The sequence below is a fragment of the Phyllobates terribilis genome, unplaced genomic scaffold (assembly GCF_046119375.1).
Source record: "Phyllobates terribilis strain yellow unplaced genomic scaffold, ASM4611937v1 Scaffold_1__5_contigs__length_1240528914, whole genome shotgun sequence".
Classification (NCBI taxonomy): domain Eukaryota; kingdom Metazoa; phylum Chordata; class Amphibia; order Anura; family Dendrobatidae; genus Phyllobates; species Phyllobates terribilis.
The window spans coordinates 113231774-113252771 of record NW_027362761.1 but is presented as its reverse complement, the minus strand read 5'-3'; the positions used below and the strand labels follow the sequence as shown (position 1 = coordinate 113252771).

The 20998-nt window shown below is 42.0% G+C and overlaps 1 protein-coding gene across 2 annotated transcripts in view; it reads right to left on the bottom strand.

Moving 5' to 3' along the window:
• The window catches only part of SLC44A1 (solute carrier family 44 member 1), a 129082-nt gene extending 108319 nt beyond the window's left edge, over nt 1–20763 (bottom strand). For both annotated transcript variants that reach the window (XM_073666604.1, XM_073666611.1), the window contains exons 1-2: nt 20318–20763; nt 5562–5651 (exon numbers count right to left, since the gene is read on the bottom strand). In XM_073666604.1, the coding sequence (XP_073522705.1) occupies nt 5562–5651; nt 20318–20341 (114 nt within the window). In that variant the 5' untranslated portion in view covers nt 20342–20763. The remainder of the gene's footprint in view (nt 1–5561; nt 5652–20317) is intronic.
• Between the last annotated feature and the right edge of the window lie 235 nt (nt 20764–20998).

The window sequence follows — 20998 nt, the reverse complement described above, 5'->3', positions numbered from 1 at the left end:
AACACCACAAACAAGGAGGATCACAAGGAAATGGACAGCATGTGACTTAAATACAGTGGTGGCCAAAAGTATTGGAACCGATGCAATTCTGTCAGATAATACTCAGTTTCTTCCTGAAAATGATTGCAATCACAAATTCTTTGGTATTATTATCTTCATTTAATTTGTCTTCAATGAAAAAACACAAAAAGAATTGTCCTAAAGCCAAATTGGATACAATTCCACACCAAACCTAAAAAAGGGGGTGGACAAAAGTATTGGCACTGTTTGAAAAATCATGTGATGCCTCTCTAATTCGTGTAATTAACAGCACCTGTAACTTACCTGTGGCACCTAACAGGTGTTGGCAACAACTAAATTACACTTGCAGACAGTTAACATGGATTTAAGTTGACTCAACCTCTGTCCTGTGTCCTTGTGTGTACCACATTGAGCATGGAGAAAAGAAAGAAGACCAAAGAACTGTCTGAGGACTTGAGAAACCAAATTGTGAGGAAGCATGAGCAATCTCAAGGCTACAAGTCCATCTCCAAAGACCTGAATGTTCCTGTGTCTTCCGTGTACAGTGTCATCAAGAAGTTTAAAGCCCATGGCACTGTGGCTAACCTCCCTAGATGTGGACGGAAAAGAAAAATTGATGAGAGATTTCAACGCAAGATTGTGCGGATGGTGGATAAAGAACCTCGACTAACATCCAAACAAGTTCAAGCTGCCCTGCAGTCCGAGGGTACAACAGTGTTAACCCGTACTATCCGTCGGCGTCTGAATGAAAAGGGACTGTATGGTAGGATACCCAGGAATACCCCACTTCTTACCCCGAGACATAAAAAAGCCAGGCTGGAGTTTGCCAAAACTTACCTGAGAAAGCCTAAAACGTTTTGGAAGAATGTTCTCTGGTCAGATGAGACAAAAGTAGAGCTTTTTGGCAAAAAGCATCAACATAGAGTGTACAGGAAAAAAAAAAAAGAGGCATTCAAAGAAAAGAACACGGTCCCTACAGTCAAACATGGCGGAGGTTCCCTGATGTTTTGGGGTTGCTTTGCTGCCTCAGGCACTGGACTGCTTGACCGTGTGCATGGCATTATGAAGTCTGAAGACTACCAACAAATTTTGCAGCATAATGTAGGGCCCAGTGTGAGAAAGCTGGGTCTCCCTCAGAGGTCATGGTTCTTCCAGCAGGACAATGACCCAAAACACACTTCCAAAAGCACTATAAAACGGTTTGAGAGTAAGCACTGGAGACTTCTAAGGTGGCCAGCAATGAGTCGAGACCTGAATCCCATAGAACACCTGTGGAGAGATCTCAAAATGGCAGTTTGGAGAAGGCACCCTTCAAATATCAGGGACCTGGAGCAGTTTGCCAAAGAAGAATGGTCTACAATTCCAGCAGAGCATTGTAAGAAACTCATTGATGGTTACAGGAAGCGGTTGTTCGCAGTTATTTTGGCTAAAGCTTGTGCAACCAAGTATTAGGCGGATGGTGCCAATACTTTTGTCTGGTCCATTTTTGGAGTTTTATGTGAAATGATCAATGATTTGATTTTTGCTTCATTCTCTTTTGTGTTTTTTCCTTGCAAGTAAATTAAATGAAGATAATAATACCAAAGAATTTGTGATTGCAATCATTTTCAGGAAGAAACTGAGTATTATCTGACAGAATTGCAGGGGTACCAATACTTTGGGCCACTACTGTATGAGTGTCTGAGCAAAGGGTCTGAATACTTATGACCATGTGATAATTTCAGTTTTTCTTTTTGTAATAAATTTGCAAAAATTTCTACATTTCAGTTTTTTTTCAGTCAAGATGGGGTGCAGAGTGTACTTTAATGAGAAAAAAAAATGAACTTTTTAAAATTTACCAAATGGCTGCAATGAAACAAAAAGTGAAAAATTTAAAGGGGTCTGAATACTTTCCGTACCCACTGTATGAGGGAGGCCGGAGCTTCCTACTGCACATGCTCACTGGCAGCGCTCTAGGACAGGTTCTCTCAGTGTAACAAGAAAGCTGTTATTACCTCCCTAAACAAAACTATTGTGATTTGCTAATTAAATGTATTTAGAAATTTATTTATAATGACACTTCCTTTAGTTACTTTTTTTTTTATTCCCTGAGAACCCCTTTAAGTGGCGTGTGCTTCTTAAAGGGGTTGTCCACTAGTAGGGGCCCTGCGCGCAATCATTACTGTCCCCACCTTCGGATGTATTCTTAAATCTAGAGGACGTGAGCGCTGTGGCTGGCCGCTCACTTCCTCTTGATTACTAATATATCCAAAAGGAAAGGACATTGATGCCAATGCTGATTGGGCGCAGGGCTCATGTGTCAGAAAAACCGCACGTGAGCCCCAAAAACGCGAGTGCCGACACCGCTGGAACAGCACCAACAAGGGAGACAGGTATAGGTGTTTTTATTTTCACAGGGGCAAATATTCAGGTTGAGAAAGGGTTGTCGTTTTAGTGGACAACCCCTTTAATGAATTTAGCACATTGTACTCCAGTGAAGCTTTAGTAAGACTGGCGTGTCCAATGCCAGTCCTAATGAATCGTCCCCATGGTGTACAAATCTAATCACTTGTTACAGCACACTTCAGTGTCTACTTAATGCAGAAAGGCAGTGAAATAGGGTAATTAACCCTAAAGCAATATATGTTTTGCAAATTACATATCATGCACTTTATGCAGGAAGGAAATCCTTCACAACCACTGTCTAAATATTTAGAAACAATGTGAAATACAAACTGAGTAGACCCTGAAATAGTAACAACATGATAAACGTGTAATCTGAAGTAGAAGAAAATAATCAGTTCAAATAAAGCAGAACACACTAGTGCGTTACCAAGATTATTGGGGGGGGGGGGGGGGGATTTGTACCCTGGAACCATGAAGAGTTATGTATTAGTACAGAAAAAGGTAGAACCTTAGTAGCTTAAGGGAGGCCTGACAGCAGGATTTCCCCTTATTAACTAATGGCAGAGCTGCATTGGGTCGTTTAATACGGATTTCTAGCCTCCTAAACGTTTAGGAAAAGTTCCCAGCAGAATTGTAAGATCACCCTATTTAATATTGCCTAGCCACACATTATAATTAACTGGACTAGTCCAAGAGGCTTCTGCTCAGGTCGGACCAGTCCAGCCCAAAGGCACAACTGACTGCTCTGCAGTGCCCCTCTGCCTCCTCCCTAAATCCTGCAAATGCATGGTTACAGCCATGGGTTCAAGAACGCACAATAAACTTCTGCCTATATTCCACTGCCTTGGTATAACATTGCACATGCCCCAGATGTGTTACAGAGCCAACGCTTCCCTTCGTGAGCTTACAGGAACTGCTGTGCTAGAGTCCTGAGCCAGAAAGATGGTGGCATGTACTGTATGCAAAAATTCTCTGTACAAGCTGTGACAAAGTCACTGGCAAAGTACTAGAGGGGAGATGTGTAGCACTGAGCCTGTTAGCTTCAGTAATAAAAACCTAGGAAAAATGATCCAGCACACAAAGTGCTGAGAGGGGTTAATCAGCCATGCTTAGTGCTAGGATGATTGAGGAGTCCAGAGGATAAATACCCAGCTTTCTAGAGCAGTATGTGTGGGATGGGCCCAGAGGTGAAAGCTCTGGAGCAGTTTTGTCATGTGAAGGAAAGCTAAACCTTGTGTCGATTGTTCCTGAAAGGGGCGGTTACCCTTAGCAACAAGGATTGTGCCATACATTAGGTTTTTTTTGTTTTCCTGTTAGGCCAGGAAAGCCATTTATTTTGCCAACATTGCCATGGTTTATGCAGTACTCTTAATAAACCAGCGGAAGATTTAAAGAGACAGTGTTCCCGTGTCTACCTCTAGGTGCAGCCGAGTGAACCGATCTACCACAATGCCTGACGTCGCACCTGTAAATCATACATTTATGGGTTTTAGTGAACAGGGAGGAGGCAGAGATGTCAATAATGCCTCTGTGGGTGTGATATCAATCAACTGGCTGGGCTCATCTGGTCCACACTAAGTGCACACCTCTTGAATTAATCCAGCTAATTATAATATATGTGACACCACAATATTAACAACATGATTTTACAATTATGATGGGAACTTCACCAATAAATTGGGGTTGCTAGAAATCAGCAAAAGTGGGGTGACCTATTGTAACGTTTAGTGGCAGAATTTAACAATTTAAAAAATATATATATTTTCATTGGTTAGGTAGCATAGAGTTAGTATGCTTCCATAGTCTGTGCCCCAGCCAGAGGTCACTTCATCCACACCAATAGTGCCCAAGACAGAGCAAGGCGGCAAGACCACAATGCCCAAGATTCTCACTCTGGTCTCCAGTGGTTGCTCACACTAACAGTGGATATGTTTGATACTATATTCATTTATTATCATGCTAATCTATATCTGTAGGACTACCTACTCTGCAGTGTCTTAACCAGAAACAAATGCAGTCATTTGCTAAGTATAGCTGACTATGTCAAGCCTTGCTTTATGAGTAAATGTGTGAAACGTCTGGTGAAACAGGCGTAGGCTTAGTTTTCAGCTTGTACAAGTTTCAGCCATCCAAGATGAGCCTTTTGTTATTGTCAAAACATGTTAACATGCCAACCTCCAAATGAAAGGAATATCCCAGGGAAAGCTAATTATTTGTCTTCTGAGCAGCAAACAGAAACAGAATCTGAAAGCACCGCATGCGGCCCTACGGTAATTGGCATGCTAATTAGGACTTCATGATCACGACAGAAATACATGTAAATACACATGGGCTGATGGTTCCTCCTTGGCAATCTAGAAAACAAAGCTACAAGAGGCACAGGGTCACACTATAAACCACATTCATTATTAAATAGATCTCCTGGAACTGACAAGGATGCTGCATTTACTTTGAAAATTCATGTAAGAATGACTGTATGATGAGCATTTTAGAAGTCCAGCTACAGAATGTGAGCTCAGCCCAATGTATTCAGTCTGGACAATGTGAGGACATTGAGGCTAACTGACAGCTGCAGCTTGTACTTAGCAGTGTGAGATCTCAGCAGGGAGGAGAGACATTGAGGAGCTGCTAATTAAATGTTTCAAAGCAAATATAGTATGCTAGGAAATAATCTATGCAGTTGGTATTGTGAAATTCGATAACATTTGTTTTAAATTTGAACACCATTCACATGTAGAGCTTTTTACCACACAAGACCAATAATTATGTATGATTTTCTAGAGTTACTGTCAGTTAATATTGATCATTTTATGTCTTATTTAGGTTGGTCAGGAATTTTTTTCTTTCAGAGTCCAGAACTACCATGCTACCCTGTTCACAAAGGGCAAGCACAAGCGGACAAGTACAAATATCATTCGTGCTCAGCATTCTTCCTCCTACCCATAAAAGCGTTTCATTTAAAGTACCCACTGCAATGGACAATCAAAGAAGGAACCAACTGACAAAAATAAATTGATTTTAGGAAAGTTTAGTAGAAGCTGTTAAAACTAAACGCAAAATGTATCAGCAGCATGTCAAATGACAATAATAAAAAAAAAAAAAAAGTATAGAGGAAGACATAGATGAGACAGCGAAATCAGCATTGAGCTACTCACCATCCCGATACAGAACAGGATAAACAGCAGCAGCCAGGGAATGTCAGTACAACTGTGCTCCTCCAGCGGCCTCCAGTCCCGCTTAGAGTTCTAGAACAAAAACACAAATTTTCAGACCTGTCTCAGAAAATCATTGCAAACATATATAGAGGATCTTACTAGAATGCTAGGAGACTGGATTCACACATCTGTGTCGTGGACTGGCTGTAGATCTCCTGACCCAAACTTGCCAGCCTAATACAGACCTGGGCAAAGTGCAGCCTGCAGGCCACATCCAGCCCTCTGGCTGTTGCTGTCTCGGTCTGCGGGCCAAGACAGCCGAGGGGCTGAAAATACAGTGGGTACGGAAAGTATTCAGACGCATTTAAATTTTTCACTCTTTGTTTCATTGCAGCCATTTGGTAAATTCTAAAAAGTTCATTTTTTTCTCATTAAACTACACTCTGCACCCCATCTTAACTGAAAAAAAACAAAATGTAGAATTTTTTGCAAATTTATTATAAAGAAAAACTGAAATATCACATGGTCATAAGTATTCAGACCCTTTGCTCAGACACTCATGTTGTCCATTTCCTTGTGATCCTCCTTGAGATGGTTCTACTCCTTCATTGGAGTCCAGCTGTGTTTAATTAAACTGATAGGACTTGATTTGGAAAGGCACACACCTGTCTGTATAAGACCTCACAGCTCACAGTGCATGTCAGACCAAATGAGAATCATGAGCTCAAAAGGAACTGCCCAAGGAGCTCAGATACAGAATTGTGGCAAGGCACAGATCTGGCCAAGGTTACAAAATAATTTCTGCATTACTCAAGGTTCTTAAGAGCACAGTGGCCTCCACAATCCTTAAATGGCAGAAGCTTGGGACCACCAGAAGTCTTCCTAGACCTGGCCGTCCAGCCAAACTGAGCAATCGTGGGAGAAGGGCCTTAGTGAGAGAGGTAAAAAAGAACCCCAAGATCACTGTGGCTGAGCTCCAGAGATGCAGTAGGGAGATGGGAGAAAGTTCCACAAAGTCAACGATCACTGCAGCCCTCCACCAGTCGGGCCTTTATGGCAAAGTGGCCTGACAGAAGCCTCTCCTCAGTGCAAGATATATGAAAGCCCGCATAGAGTGTTCTCAAAAACACATGAAGGACTCCCAGACTATGAGAAATAAGATTCTCTGGTCTGATGAGACGAAGATAGAACTTTTTGGTGATAATTCTAAGCAGTATGTGTGGAGAAAACCAGACACTGCTCATCACCTGCCCAATACAATCCCAACAGTGAAAAATGGTGGTGGCAGCATTATGCTATGGGGTGGTTTTTCAGCTGCAGGGACAGGAAGACTGGTTGAAATTTAAGGCAACATGAATGCGGCCAAGTACAGAGATATCCTGGATGAAAACCTCTTCCAGATTGCTCTGGACCTCAGACTTGGTCGAAGGTTCACCTTCCAACAAGACAATGACCCTAAGCACACAGCTAAAATAACAAAGGAGTGGCTTCAGAACAACTCTGTGACCATTCTTGACTGGCCCAGCCAGAGCCCTGACCTAAACCCAAGTGAGCATCTCTGGAGAGACGTGAAAATGGCTGTACACCAGCGTTCACCATCCAACTTGACAGAACTGGAGAGGATCTGCAAGGAAGAATGGCAGATGATCCCCAAATCCAGGTGTGGAAAACTTGTTGCATCATTCCCAAGAAGACTCATGGCTGTACTAGCTCAAAAGGGTGCTTCTACTCAATACTGAGCAAAGGGTCTAAATACTTATGACCAAGTGATATTTCAGCTTTTCTTTTTTAATAAATTTGCAAAAATGTCTACATTTCTGTTATTTTTCAGTCAAGATGGGGTGCAGAGTGTACATTAATGAGAAAAAAATGAACTTTTTAGAATTTACCAAATGGCTGTAATAAAACAAGAGTGAAAAATTTAAAGGGGTCTGAATACTTTCCGAACCCACTGTAGGTATATAGGAGGATACAGTATATAGAGGTCAGTCAGGGGGCTCATACAGTATATAGGGGGATGTCAGCATACTTCATTCTGCGCAATATTAAGTATACAACTAATATTAATATAAAATAATTATAAATTAATATGTTAATATCAATATTGAGCAGAATTAATTCCAGCTTATTGGTTCAGCCCTCCAAAACAGTCACGGTCTTATGTGGCCCCTCGGGAAAATTAATTGCCCACCCCTGGCCTAATGTATCCCTATGATGGCTGGTAAGAGTTCGGGAGACTTGCAACCGGTCAGTGCAACATGGCCTGCAATGTTGAAGATGTAGCCTAATGCTGTTACTAGAATGTCTGCCCTCTGGGAAGGGGTGCCATATTTTCAGAGAAAGTAGCATTAAGAATAAAAGTATGACATAGAACCCCACAACAGATTCTCCACTTCTGGGGACATTTATATTAACATTTGGGGCTATAAACAATTTTTGCAAGTTGGTTTACAAGCTGTTTCCTTGCAAATTCAACTTCATAAATCAGCTTAATGAAAATAGTTAGAAACTCTGCCATTGGATAGTCAGAAGGAGCTCGCTGATGGATCCCCAGTTAACCCACTTTTCAGCCAGGAACAGACAATTTAACACTGAGGTTATAGGAAGAAAAACTGTAATTTTTTTCATAACAGCCAATTACAAAAGTTTTTTTAGCCAAACATATATGCATAAGAAATAAATATATACATTGTCCCCAAAAGTTGGTTAAGAACTATGATATAATTATTTTAAGATGCACTATATACCTGGGGACTTTACATGCGAAAACAGGCTTTATAGTACATACATGTACCAATAAATAACAAGGACAAACAAACATGGCTGAGTAAGTAACCGACTAATATATTGGTAGAGATGCTAGGGCAATCTAAAGAAAAGGGCAAAAGTAGACCTATATAAATTATATGAAACATATTCTGAATACTAGAATTTTATTGAATTTTTTAGCCTATTAAAAGGACAAATATCCACTGTCAACACTATGGAAAGAAATAATGGCTACAGTCAATGTTCAAGCTACTAATGCACTCATTTGCGTTCAATTACGGCTTCTAAACTCAGGCTGTCAAGGAAAAGGAGCCATTTGCTTTATTGGCTCCGAGTTTATTAGTACAGGGGAAGAAAAGGTTTCAGGGGGGTCATTTTGAGTTATAAAGACAGACAAGGATGGCAGTAGTAAATACTTTGAGAACACACGTAGTGGGCAATGGTGGAGGCGCAATGGCCAATATGCAGAATAGTTATAATGGAAAATGGATCTGGGATGGTGAGAGCGACTGAGATTTCAGCTTCTACCTTCTCAGTACATTTTGGAAAAGGTGATCTGGTTGTTCTATTGGCAACATTGACACATTCTCCGAAAAGGTGTTATGATTGAAGCTCAAAAGAGAATATATTAGAACATAGAAATATTGCTTATGTACAGGACTACAGAAAAACAAACATCAGCAGCCACTAATCCACTGGATGTTGAGTTATTCTTCCTGATCCATCATGGTGTGTGGTGGAACTTGCTGGAAGCAGACATACATCTATATCAGATCACAATCAAGAACAAAGCCAGGGCATCACTCTGACCAATACTATGGAGCCACCGATAACTAACAGATGATTTACATGTTGGGTGACAACTATTGTGACTATCATAGCTCTAATGCGGGCCATACATAATATAGTATGACCACTTCCACCATTTCAGTCAACCATAGTCTGCCTGAGAAAATTGGACAGATTATGCAAATGACATTCAGATCAAACTCCGATCAGATCAGAGTTTGATCTGAGTGTCAGCATAGTTGGATCCAATTCATTTGGATGATAGAATCGGAACAGAGGGGGAAGATGGAGAACAAAATTTCTACATCTTCTCCATTCTGTCAATCATGTTTCCCATGCATCCACAGACTTGAATAGGTGAGTGGCATCCGATTTTAAGGTTTAAGATTCTGTCAGTGAAAAAAAAAATTGGACATAACCATTGGTGCTGTCCGGTAAAAAAAAAATAATAATAATAATGATAATCGGACAGCACTCATCCGATGTATATGCTGGTGTGAGTGAGCCCCAAGGCTGAGATCTAAATTGTTGCAGCTTTTATGCTGCAATTATGGCAAAAATGCATTATTTAGTTGTTTTCTGGGGGATGAGTTAGAAAATGGGGAACAAAAAAAAATTCTAAATTTGGTGAAATTGTGAGGGGGCGGCACTTTCTTTGGGCTTTGTTTTTATGGAGTTCTTTCTGCACTAAAAATAACCTGGCAACATGATTCTCCCGTTCAATACTATTTCAGCTATACCAATTAAAAATTTTCTGGTGGGAAAAAAAAAAGAAAAAAAAATTGTGTGCGCCATGAGCTGACATTTTTTATTGCTACCAATATGGTGTACAAATGACAGTTTGATTGCTTTTTATTGCACATTTTTTTGGGCAAGGAAGTAAAAAAAGAGGTAGCTCTGGCATTCCAATTTTTCTTGTTTTCAGTGTCTATCATACAGTTTAAATAATTGTCTATTTTGATACATTGGAGGTGTCAATTCCAAATATGTTTTTTTGTTTTTTTTAAGCCCGTAGGGGACTTGAAACGGCATGCGTTCAATCGCTTATGCTGTTCTATACACTGTAGTATAGTTTATAAGGAAATTGTGGTTCTCCTACAGACCTCAGCTATGGCTGAGCTTCACCAAATACCTTGTTTTCACTAAGCAAAAAATCACAACTTTGTAGCACACTGAGAAAAACCTGTTTGGTAAGGTAGGACTCATGAAGAGACTAGCATACAGTGAGATTAATCTTGAAGAAGTTTTCCCATGTTGTAAAGTGATTGCCGCATATCTGGCGGCCGTCACTTCATGTCTTGATAATGTGTGAAACAAGCAAGCTGTAAATCACTTAAAATATTGTCTTGCCCCCCAAAAGTCTCCTTTCAGCAAGAGCAATTCATACCAGAAAGTGTCAGAATGAAAGTTCCAGCACCTATAGTATTGGCAAAATTTTTATTAGGAGGAACTGTCCATTCAAAAATCCAGAATAGCAAATTATAGAACATGAAAAGAAAACCTGCTTTGATTTTGTGTATGTGGGATGAGGGCAGTAAAACTGTATTTTCTGTAGGTATTATAATCAGTAGACATATGTTTTTACCAAATATTGTTCGCCGTCTCATACATAAGGCAACTCTGTATCAGGCTCTCCATTCACAGCAGATAAAAAATACAAAGCTTTACAAGAATATTAGAGTGATATACCAAGAAGCCACGGAGAAGCATTTATTTCCTTTAGAGATTTCCGTAAGACAGCGGAAATCAATGAGAAGCATAAACTTCTATAAATTTACAGTACTCTTGTAAATGTTAAACCACTGTGAAAATAATGACCTGCCATGAGCCATGGAGGTTTCCAGAGGCAGAATGATGAGATTTATCCAGGAGCAGTAATACTCAGGAACCTGGGTGTATATACGGTGCCTGCTCTGAAGACAACCATATGTCACCGCTGTCTACACTTCTGTAGCCTCCATCTGCTTCCTACACGGACTACCTGCAAATACATGTTTTCTATATATGCTAGTACAGTAAAAACAGATGAAGCCAACCATCCAGCTACTTACTGCAGGACAAGTTGCACTTTTCAATGCCAACTGGTCTTCCTTGACACAAGTACAGCATAGGACTGATCCGGTCAGTCAACTGGCTTAGTGGTGATACCAATGTGGATGGTACGAGACCGATAACCCAGTGATTGGCTGCAGCGGTAACGTACTGTGGACGTGGTCACCAAAGACCAGGAACAGAAACAGAACTAGGGCGGGAGCCGCAAGGAGTAAGTAAAGTTAATTGCTTTTTTTTTTTTTTCCCTTCAAATACTTTTATTAGGAATTTCAGAAAAGAAAAAAAAACATATAAAGACATATGAACAATGCCAAAATGAACATTAATCAGGAGCCCGTACGCAGATCAGGCACAATGTATAGTCAATAAATTGTGATTAGCTGGCACAACAAATAAACAAAGATTAAGTATTAACAACTTACAGTCATCATCGTCAACAAAAGGAATTAAGTAAAAATAAAGAATTCGTACTGATTATCTCCCATGTTTTAGTTTACGCGTAATAGTCCAAAATTATTGTTTAGATCCTCTAGAACAGTGGTCCCCAACTTTATTTGCACCAGGGACCGGCTTCAAGCAAGACCATTTTTTCATGGCCCGGCAGGGCGGGGTGTGGGTGTGGAGCCATGCCAGGAGCCCCACATAGTGTGCTGTGCCGGGAGCCGTGTCACTGAGGCCCCATCATGCCCTGCAGCAAGATGGGGCAGCTGTGTCCTGACAGCTGCTATTCAGCTGCATTCACTTAATCCTGCTTCAGGACCTGTGGTGACATCACAGTCATGTGACCTTGATGTCATCACAGGTCCTCTACCGGTGCTCCCTGCGGGAGTCTAGAACAGCAGGCAGCATCCACCCCACACAATGTGCTCCGAGCCGCCGCACTATCAATATTTAGTGATTGTCTACGGCAGCGGCGAGGACCGGCAAAAAAACCCCAATGGCCCGGTCCTGGTCCGCGGACCGGTGGTTGGGGACCCCTGCTCTAGAATATACCATTCTGTAGAAGTAAATGGTTCGACAATTTTATTTTTTTCAGTCAGAGCAACACGTTATAATAAACTGTCTCCATTTAGATAAAAATTTGCCAGCTTGTTCCTTGTTACTGAGGGCATCTAGTTGTTCTACTCCCATAAAGTGTTTCAATTGGATTATCAGCTCTGCTATGGGGGGAATGTTAGGGTCTAGCCAATGTCTGAGTATCTGTTTTTTTTTGCCAGGAAGAGTAGAGTATGGAGCAGATTTGGGGGGCTTTTTGTATTTTTGTAGGGGTTCTCTGGGTTAATCCAATAATGTAGTAGGGCTAAGTATGGAGAGAGGGTGTACTCTGGACCCCATATAGTATTCATCAAATCTGAAACACGATCCCAATATACTGTTGAATCGGTGCAGGACCATAGGCCGTGCATAAGGTCAGAGTACGGATGATGACACTTAGGGCATGCAATTAGTCTACTTGATAATGGATCTTTTTTTGGTATATTAAAAGGCATATATGGCCCAATGTATTATTTTATATTGAGTTTCTCTCCATGTTTTCATTTATAATGTATTTTCTAAATACCTTCCAGCCTAATCTGATCTTAGTGGGAATTTCAAAGTCTGAGAGAGGAGACGGTCGGAAGCAATTGCCTCCATAATACCTTTACTCCGGAGTCTACAGGTGTATGAAAGGAAAAACTCACTGAATCAACGGTTGTTATAGCTCTGGCCTCCTTTGTCTCCTCGCCTCGTAGATCCCTTAGGAGACCATGAGCAAGAAGGAGTATTCTCATGGTGGATCTGTTCTGGGCTGGCTCTTCGGCACAGTACTTTTGCTGACAAAAGTATCTGCTTTAACAGGTGAAATAAATTCCCGGAAAGAGCCACCTGTGTCTTTCAAGCGTAGAGTAGCCGGGTAGCGGAGTTGAAAGCAAAATTTTTCTTTGTGCAGTCTGATGCATATAGAGCTGAAGGACTTCCTTTTCCTGGTTACTTCGATGGAGTAGCCTTTGAAAAGAAAGATTTTATGGCCTTGAATGATCAATGGGTGGTTTAGTTGTTTGTATGCTCGGATAATGTACGCTTTATCATTGAAGTCCAGAAATTTCATAATGACCTGTCTTGGCCTGATTGTACTCTGGGCCCCATAGATAGCAGGTGGAGAACCGATTCTGTGAACTCTTTCCACCTTTTACCTTCAGGTAGTTTTAGGGCTTTTGGGACTTCATTTTCGCATAGGGATTTCAAGGTGTTCTGAAGATACGATTCAGGTAGACCCACTAAACGCAGATAGCTTCTACGAGAGCGATTCTCAAGGTCATCTATACGGTCTCAAAATTATGTTTTCACAAACGATAGATATTTTGGAATGGTCTTCTTTTGAATCATCCTCGATGTTCGATATTCGTGATTCTAATTCGGTAAGCTGTTCGGCTTGCTCATCCTGTCTGGTTTGTAGATCCAGCACGGCAGTGTTTAGTGTGGATTGTATTATGGTTTTGATTTCGGGTAATAGCCTAGCAGTGACCTCATCCGCTAGTTCTGAAGAGTCCATATGTGTCTCCCCATTCCTTGACGTAGAACTGCGGGGCATTTTGGGGGGGTTGACGCAAATCCTCTCCACCCTCAGATTGGGCAAGATGTTCCTCTTGGTCAAAAGTAGGAGCCATATTATGAAGATTGGAGAAGTCAGAGTGGTTGGAAAAAGTAGATTGTTTTTGCCAGCTACGGAGCGGAGAAGGTAGCGGTCCATATAGGCCAATGATATTGTTTGAAGATGGCCTTCAGCTGTGTGAAAGTTTCGATGAATCGCTGAGCTGCAGGAATCAAGAATCAGGAGCCCGGAGTAGATGTACAGGGGGGGGTGAACATGGACGGTTAATCAGAGCTCACATGTTCGGCGCCTGAACCGGAAGACTCAGATTCATAGTCCGTAGACTGTAGCTACTACATAAAAAATGGAGAAATCACCAGAGCAGATTATCTATTGACCAGTGAGACTAAATATGTGGGGCCAAGGTTGGTTATTAAATGGCCATGGAGAGTTGGATGATATCACAAGAGTAGTGAGTGAACAGTAATTGTTTTAATTGCTCTTTTTACATACACAAAATAATTATTAATGCTACAAAACCCTTTTTAAAGGTCCTATTGGGTCAATATAATACAAATATAGTAACAGCAGGGATTTTTTTAAAATTATTAAGTTTTGAAAAATAAACTACGTTTTGATTGGAAAAACATTTTTATGCATTTTAATTCTATTGTGAGAACTTTTTTTTCAATAAATTTCAACTTTTTTTTTTTGCCTTACCGGACACTTCATGGCTTAGCTAAACTCCATAAACCAAAATACGGCCCATCAGTAAGAAACTGACTGCATTTCCTACATAATGCCCTGTTGCTTTTTGTAACCACTGCAAGTTGCCATTACCCACTGCAGGTTAGAATAGTATTGCGGCACTGCTAGGTCTTCACTGTTACCATTGCTATAAAGTACTAGACGCAACCACTTATCACACCCACGTATCCAGCCGTGTATAAGAATAAGCCTACCACTGCAACAGAAATCGTTCTTTAGCAAGTGGTCAAAAGGATTTCCAGAAATTACGATACTGATTCCCAAAATAGTAAACTATCCTCTATTTACAAGATGGGGGGAGCCCATTTTGGTGGAATCAGAGTCGGTATAAAATGGACCGACTCCTAAAATATATAATAAATTGGGTACAGTAGTTCAATGCAGTTTGTTGGGAATAATTTTTCATAAGAATTTTGGAAAGTTATGAAATGTCTGTCCTATTCCTGATATAAGGGTCTGACTTTTAGCTGAGGTGAATCTGTGCTACAGTAAATTTATCACTTAAACATGAGCCATGTATGAGGGAGTCAGAGTCGTGGAGTCGGAGGTTTGGCTTACCGACTCCACAGCCCTGGTTACTCCAATACTCTAGCTTACCGAAGGGGCTCTATAAAGTGCCATGCCCATTTTATTGCTTACCGGGCATAACTCCATTCATTTTGCAGTGGCAAAACAAGCCACAGTCACAACAAACCTACAGAGCTGTGACTGGTGGACAGTGAAGCACACATGGAACCTTTAATCAGCAGTGGTCTGCCCAGCAGTGGTCTGCCCAGCAGTGCACACTGACCGCGTGGTGTTCCGCTCAGTACAACTTTGACATCTAGCTGCCGCCAGGGGTGATAACATCTGATCGGTGGAGGTGCCAGGAATCAGACCACCAATTATTTCTTTCTTTGTTGAGAGTTTTGTGCATTATAAGATAAATAAGAAATTTTCTAAAAATATATTGCATTACACCTTTGTTATACCATAGCTTATCATTCGGCACTAGCACTCCACCCTTTTACATTTACTTGTAGAGAATCAGAAAAAGTGATTACCGTAACTGATAACAGGACTACACCGATAGCAAATACCCGTGACAGAGACTAATAAACTGAGTGAGCAATTGTTCTCTATTAAAAATTATACTATGACAGTGCTTGAAAAATCCCGCAATTCACTTTATTTGATGAAGAAATACACTTAAAAAAAAATACACACAACAAGTAGCAGGTTGCTAAAAACCATTTGGCAGCAATGTTTTAGTTCATAAAAAGAAATAATCAAAACATCACATCATTATGGCAGTCTGAGCAGTTTTTTTCTCATACAAATCACCAGTTTCCCTACATAGTGAAAATGCTAAAATTCTTCCTGCCGCTTGCGAGATCCTAGAAGTTCATACTCCCTGCTGTCACCCTCCTTGAGCCAGCTCAGGCCACCATATGGTAAGTGCCGGCACAGGAAGCGACGACAGCGCCATTCAACAAGCTGGAGGACCTCTGTGACTTGTGGATGGCTGCAGCAGGCAGGTGGCAACCTGTCATTGGATCTTTTTCTGATGCGCGGTTCAAGTCACCTGACTGTTGTAGCCTTTCACAAGTCACCGAGGTCCTCTCTTCCTGGGCCGACACATACCAGGTGGTAGCCCACACCGGACTCAGAAGGGTGGCAGCAGGCACATAGGATTTATTTTGTTATTCTTACAGAATTCAATCCCAAAGGTAACTAGCACCTTTTCCCTAGACAACCTTTTTAACAGGGTTTTCCACTAGTATGATTTTCTTCAGAAGCCTGTGACCTCTTAGGAGCTGGTTATCCTTGCCCTAATATATTTAGGGGGGAGTGGAGTAAATTCACTTCAGTTTTCTGTGGTATAAGTGTTACACAACGCTTCATTATTTTGCACCTTTTGTCATTTATTGACAGCCTAGCCACTATACTAAAATTGGGCACACTTAATAGGAGGATGATTGCCACCTAACACTCATCAAAGTGATGTCTATTATAGCAGTTCCCAGATCCAGGCGTGTACCTCCTAATGAATTTGGTGCATCTACCTCCAGTGGACTCCCCCCCCCCCCACCCCCCCACCCCCCTCCCAAGATTCATAAGAAGCACCAGTCTTGATAAATCTGCCCCAATGAGACTTAAAGGGCACTCATTACGACTCCACTACCATGAGATAAATGATCGAGCTAGCCATAGGATAAGATCTTCAACATCAGACACTAGCACCTTCACCGAATAGCTGCCAACAGTGGCCAGATGTAAACCGTGTACTGAGAAGAACACCACCACTTTGTCACACCATGTATTGACCGCTCACGAGCACCACGGATCAGTACACCAAACTCATCAAGTATCAGGAGATGTGACATCACCTGCTCTTCTCACCTCCCGATGTGGTATTGAGAAGTGTAGGACTAACCCTTTAATTATAGGAGGAAAGTGTAGCCTTTTTTGCTGGATAATGTAGAAAAAAATTTAACCATTTAATACATCTGAATCAAGTGTTACTATATTACCATTTATCAGAAAATGACAGTATGGATAAGCAGCTCCAGGTAGGCAAAGATGAACGGCCACATCTCCAAAATCAATGGCAGCACCACGGGCCCGATTATTGCATCTGTGCCTTATTCTTTTATATAGACCCCTGTTTTATAGTTTACCTGATCACTTTTTTTGTGTGTTCACCATTGGGGGTAGGATTAGAGGTTTCCAAGTGTTTTCAGCCAATTCATCAATTGTGAATTTGTAACAAGTTGTAAAATATTAGCGCAAATGTATTCCAACTCCCAACTGGAGTGATTTCATGTAGGTCTGAATTTTTTAAGCACATTTTACAACATTTAAGAGGAACATGTAACTTCCCATGCAAAAAAATATATATAAGCAAAAACTATTCATGATAAATAAAGAGAATTTGTTTTATTTTGCGCAAAATTCATGAACCACTTATACAATTTACAAGATTTTGGCGCAAGAAAAGTCAACATACTACAAAACGAAAAAAGAAAAGGGACTTTACAAAAAACACAAATGTTGAATCTGGCCTTAACAAATGTTATTAGAAAGGCAGTCACAAATAAAAACCAATATCTATGCTGAAGTTTCGTCATTCAAGACAACACTAAAGTTTTCTCACATTTTTGCCTTTCCATATGGGAACAGAATCATTATGACAAGTTTTCAATGTGATTTCTCATAAAAGGACAGGGCAAAGAAAAAAAAAAGGACAGGACAAAGTCTTAGAACAAAGAGGAGTTCTCATCGCCACACAATAAAAGAAAATAGAATAGATCTACCAGTGGCCAAACATTTTTGTAGCCCTGATCACATTATGGACATGAAATTGCTGGTATTGAAAGGTGACGTAACATCCCAGAGAGACAGAAGGATCTGGGAGTAAAAACTTATGACAACCTTTGACACATTCAGCGGAGGAATGAATGTATCACATGGATTTAGGTCTTTCTACATCAATTAAGAAATTTGCTCCTCAAACCACGTGTACAATAAAACTTTCACACTCCTTATCTATGAACTGCTCCAATATTTACTGCCACAACTGTTTCTCCTCTTTTCACATTGATAGTTCCGCTTCACGTCACTTGTCTCATCTATTGCATTATTCCTGTGTCCTGTTAATAAATATGTGACTCTTCAGATTTTGTGTTATACTATACCTGATGAAGAGACCTGAGCAGTCTCAAAAGCAGTATTTATTGCCATGTTTTCAGTTAGTCATTAAAATGTATCAACCACTGAGGACTCTCAAATTTTTATATTTTAGTAAAAATTCAGTATCCTCAATAGAATGTCAGACACCACTGATTAGTCGGTTCAGACCACCAGGATTCATTAATATTTACACCATGACCCTAATATGATATTATAAGCAGATGAGACATTGAGAAAACATTTTTAAGCCTCCACATCAAAATTGTGCATCACAAACATCACACGGTATAAACACAGTACCCCAATGTAAGAGACAAAAGAGAGAAGGACACTGAAAACCATTTGAAACAATGATGACAGCAGCTCAGCGCTAAGTGGCGGTTTCACTATCCAGAGTGGTGATCCATCTCTCCTGGTGACAGGTGGGAACTGACAGATGCCCTGCAATCTACCTGAGAGCTCCAGCAAACCAGGCCAGCACTATGTGCAAGGAAAATCCCACAGGAGAAGGGATGTGTCACTGTATTCCACCTGACAGCGCTGGGTGGGAATGATCAGCAGGCTTACAATAAATCCTACATGACCTGGATTTCAGAGCAGTGACCTTAAAGGCAGAAGCACTCCAAAAGCATCAGCTGATCCTGACATATATGATCGCTATCCACACACCAGACAGAGGTATTAACTAGCTATAAAACCAGATCGAGCGCAACTGCAACGCAGTGATTTGCCAGAAATAGTACATCTCTGCACCATGCAGCCTGGCATTCCAGCCACCAATGTGCTTGCAGCAGATTCTGATACCAGAAAAATGAAGGTTACATACCTGGTAAACCATTACAGGGCAGAAACCTTAATCTTGTAGTGGTTAAAACTTTCACAGTGCATCAATTAGTTCGCGCAGAGCAGGAGTCAGCGGTACGTGCCAGCAAGACTTGGCATGTAGAAGATACAGATACCTGGATCTATCCAGTGCATCATGAAACTTGATGATGGCACTGATTTAAAGAACCGGGGCACATGTTCACCCTACCCAGATGTGCATGTAGCAGAAACTGGTGCAGCTGTGCCAAACATATTGAGCATTTACATTAGGCACAGTGCTGCCTGCCCCACCACAAAAAAATAAGCTGCAAGTTTACACAAACGTGATAAATATGGCATAAGCAATTTCCTCCACCCTAGTTACAAGAGGAATGCTTGTGCCATACCCAGGAGTCCCACAGTGAGCAAGCTGGAGCAGTCTGGGTGGCACAATACCAATCTGTCTCTATTATAAGGCTTCATTCATACAGACGCACTACAGTTTATTGTTTAAAGGGAATGAGTTTTCCTACAATCGGTCCCTATAGAAAGATCTGGAACTATTAATGGCACGAATATACAGCTCAGCGTGAGCGAAGACAAAGACGTCTGAATAGAAATCATCCACCTGTCATGTTTCTAGAAGAGCAGGACCACCAGACACTAGCAACGGACCCAGTCAGAACCAGTATACAATCAAGACCATCCAGCACTATCACTGGCATTAGTCAGGACCAGTATATATTCAGGACCATCAATGGGGACAGGACCACTGGACATTACCAATGGCACTGGTCAGCACCAGTATACTATCAGGAGGATACTACCGATGGCCCCAGTAGGGACCAGTATACAATCAGGACCTGCGGAAGCTACCAATGGTCCCTGTAGGGACCAGTATACAATCAGGACCTGCGGAAGCTACCAATGGTCCCAGTAGGGACCAGTATACAATCAGGACCTGCGGAAGCTACCAATGGTCCCAGTAGGGACCAGTATACAATCAGGACCTGCGGAAGCTACCAATAGTCCCAGTAGGGACCAGTATACAATCAGGACCTGCGGAAGCTACCAATGGTCCCAGTAGGGACCAGTATACAATCAGGACATGCGGAAGCTACCAATGGTCCCAGTAGGGACCAGTATACAATGAGGACCACCGGACACTACTAATGGCCCCAGTACACAATGAGGACTGTGCTGGGAAGCTGTCTGCATACAGGATTGTCCCAATGAGAAGTTTCCTCTGTAGTAGCCACATCTGTGGCCACAGCCCCTTCTGCTTTGCCCAGCACAGTATATGCAGGACCGGTGGAGGAGGGCGGCTCACCTGTGTGCTCCCACAGCAGCCCATGGTGCGGCAACGGTGGTCTACCCGCAGGGTGCCTCTTCTGTGATGGCCTCCTGAGGGGCTGGGCAGAGATGAGGAGCTCCTACAGGGCACGGTGCGGGATGGAGAGACGGAATGGAGGGGAGAAGGAAAACACACTGGAAACAATAAAAAGTGAGAGACGAGGCGGCAGCGGGGACGAGGACCGCAGTGCACACAGCCGCGTCTGACCACAGCGGCTGCCTTCTAAGGGGAAGACGAGTCCCATCTGCTGCGCCTGTCACAGGCTGCCATGGTGCTGCTGCAGGGAGAGCTGGGCACAACAGAAACCAGGGGCGAAGGGCGCTCTTCTCCTGCGCTGCCTGCCGTCTCCCCGGTGTCTAGAACGGCTGTGTCTAGAATGGAGCTGCCACTGGCAGGAATGCTGACGTAGGCATCACGTGCTGCAGGCCGATCATGTGACTTCCCTGCCTTCCTATTCTGTGCACGGCTTGGTGCTGTGGTCTGGTGGTGGAGGGGTTAATGGGCTGTACTGCCGAAGATGGAACTTGTGGGAGAAGTGCCGGCACCTGAGAGAGGAGAGGGGTTCTCCTCTGTACTAGCAGCACCCACCGTCCGCGGGCTCTGTGAGGAGCCCCGATATAGAGCCTGTAGTAAGGAGCCCCGATATAGAGCCTATAG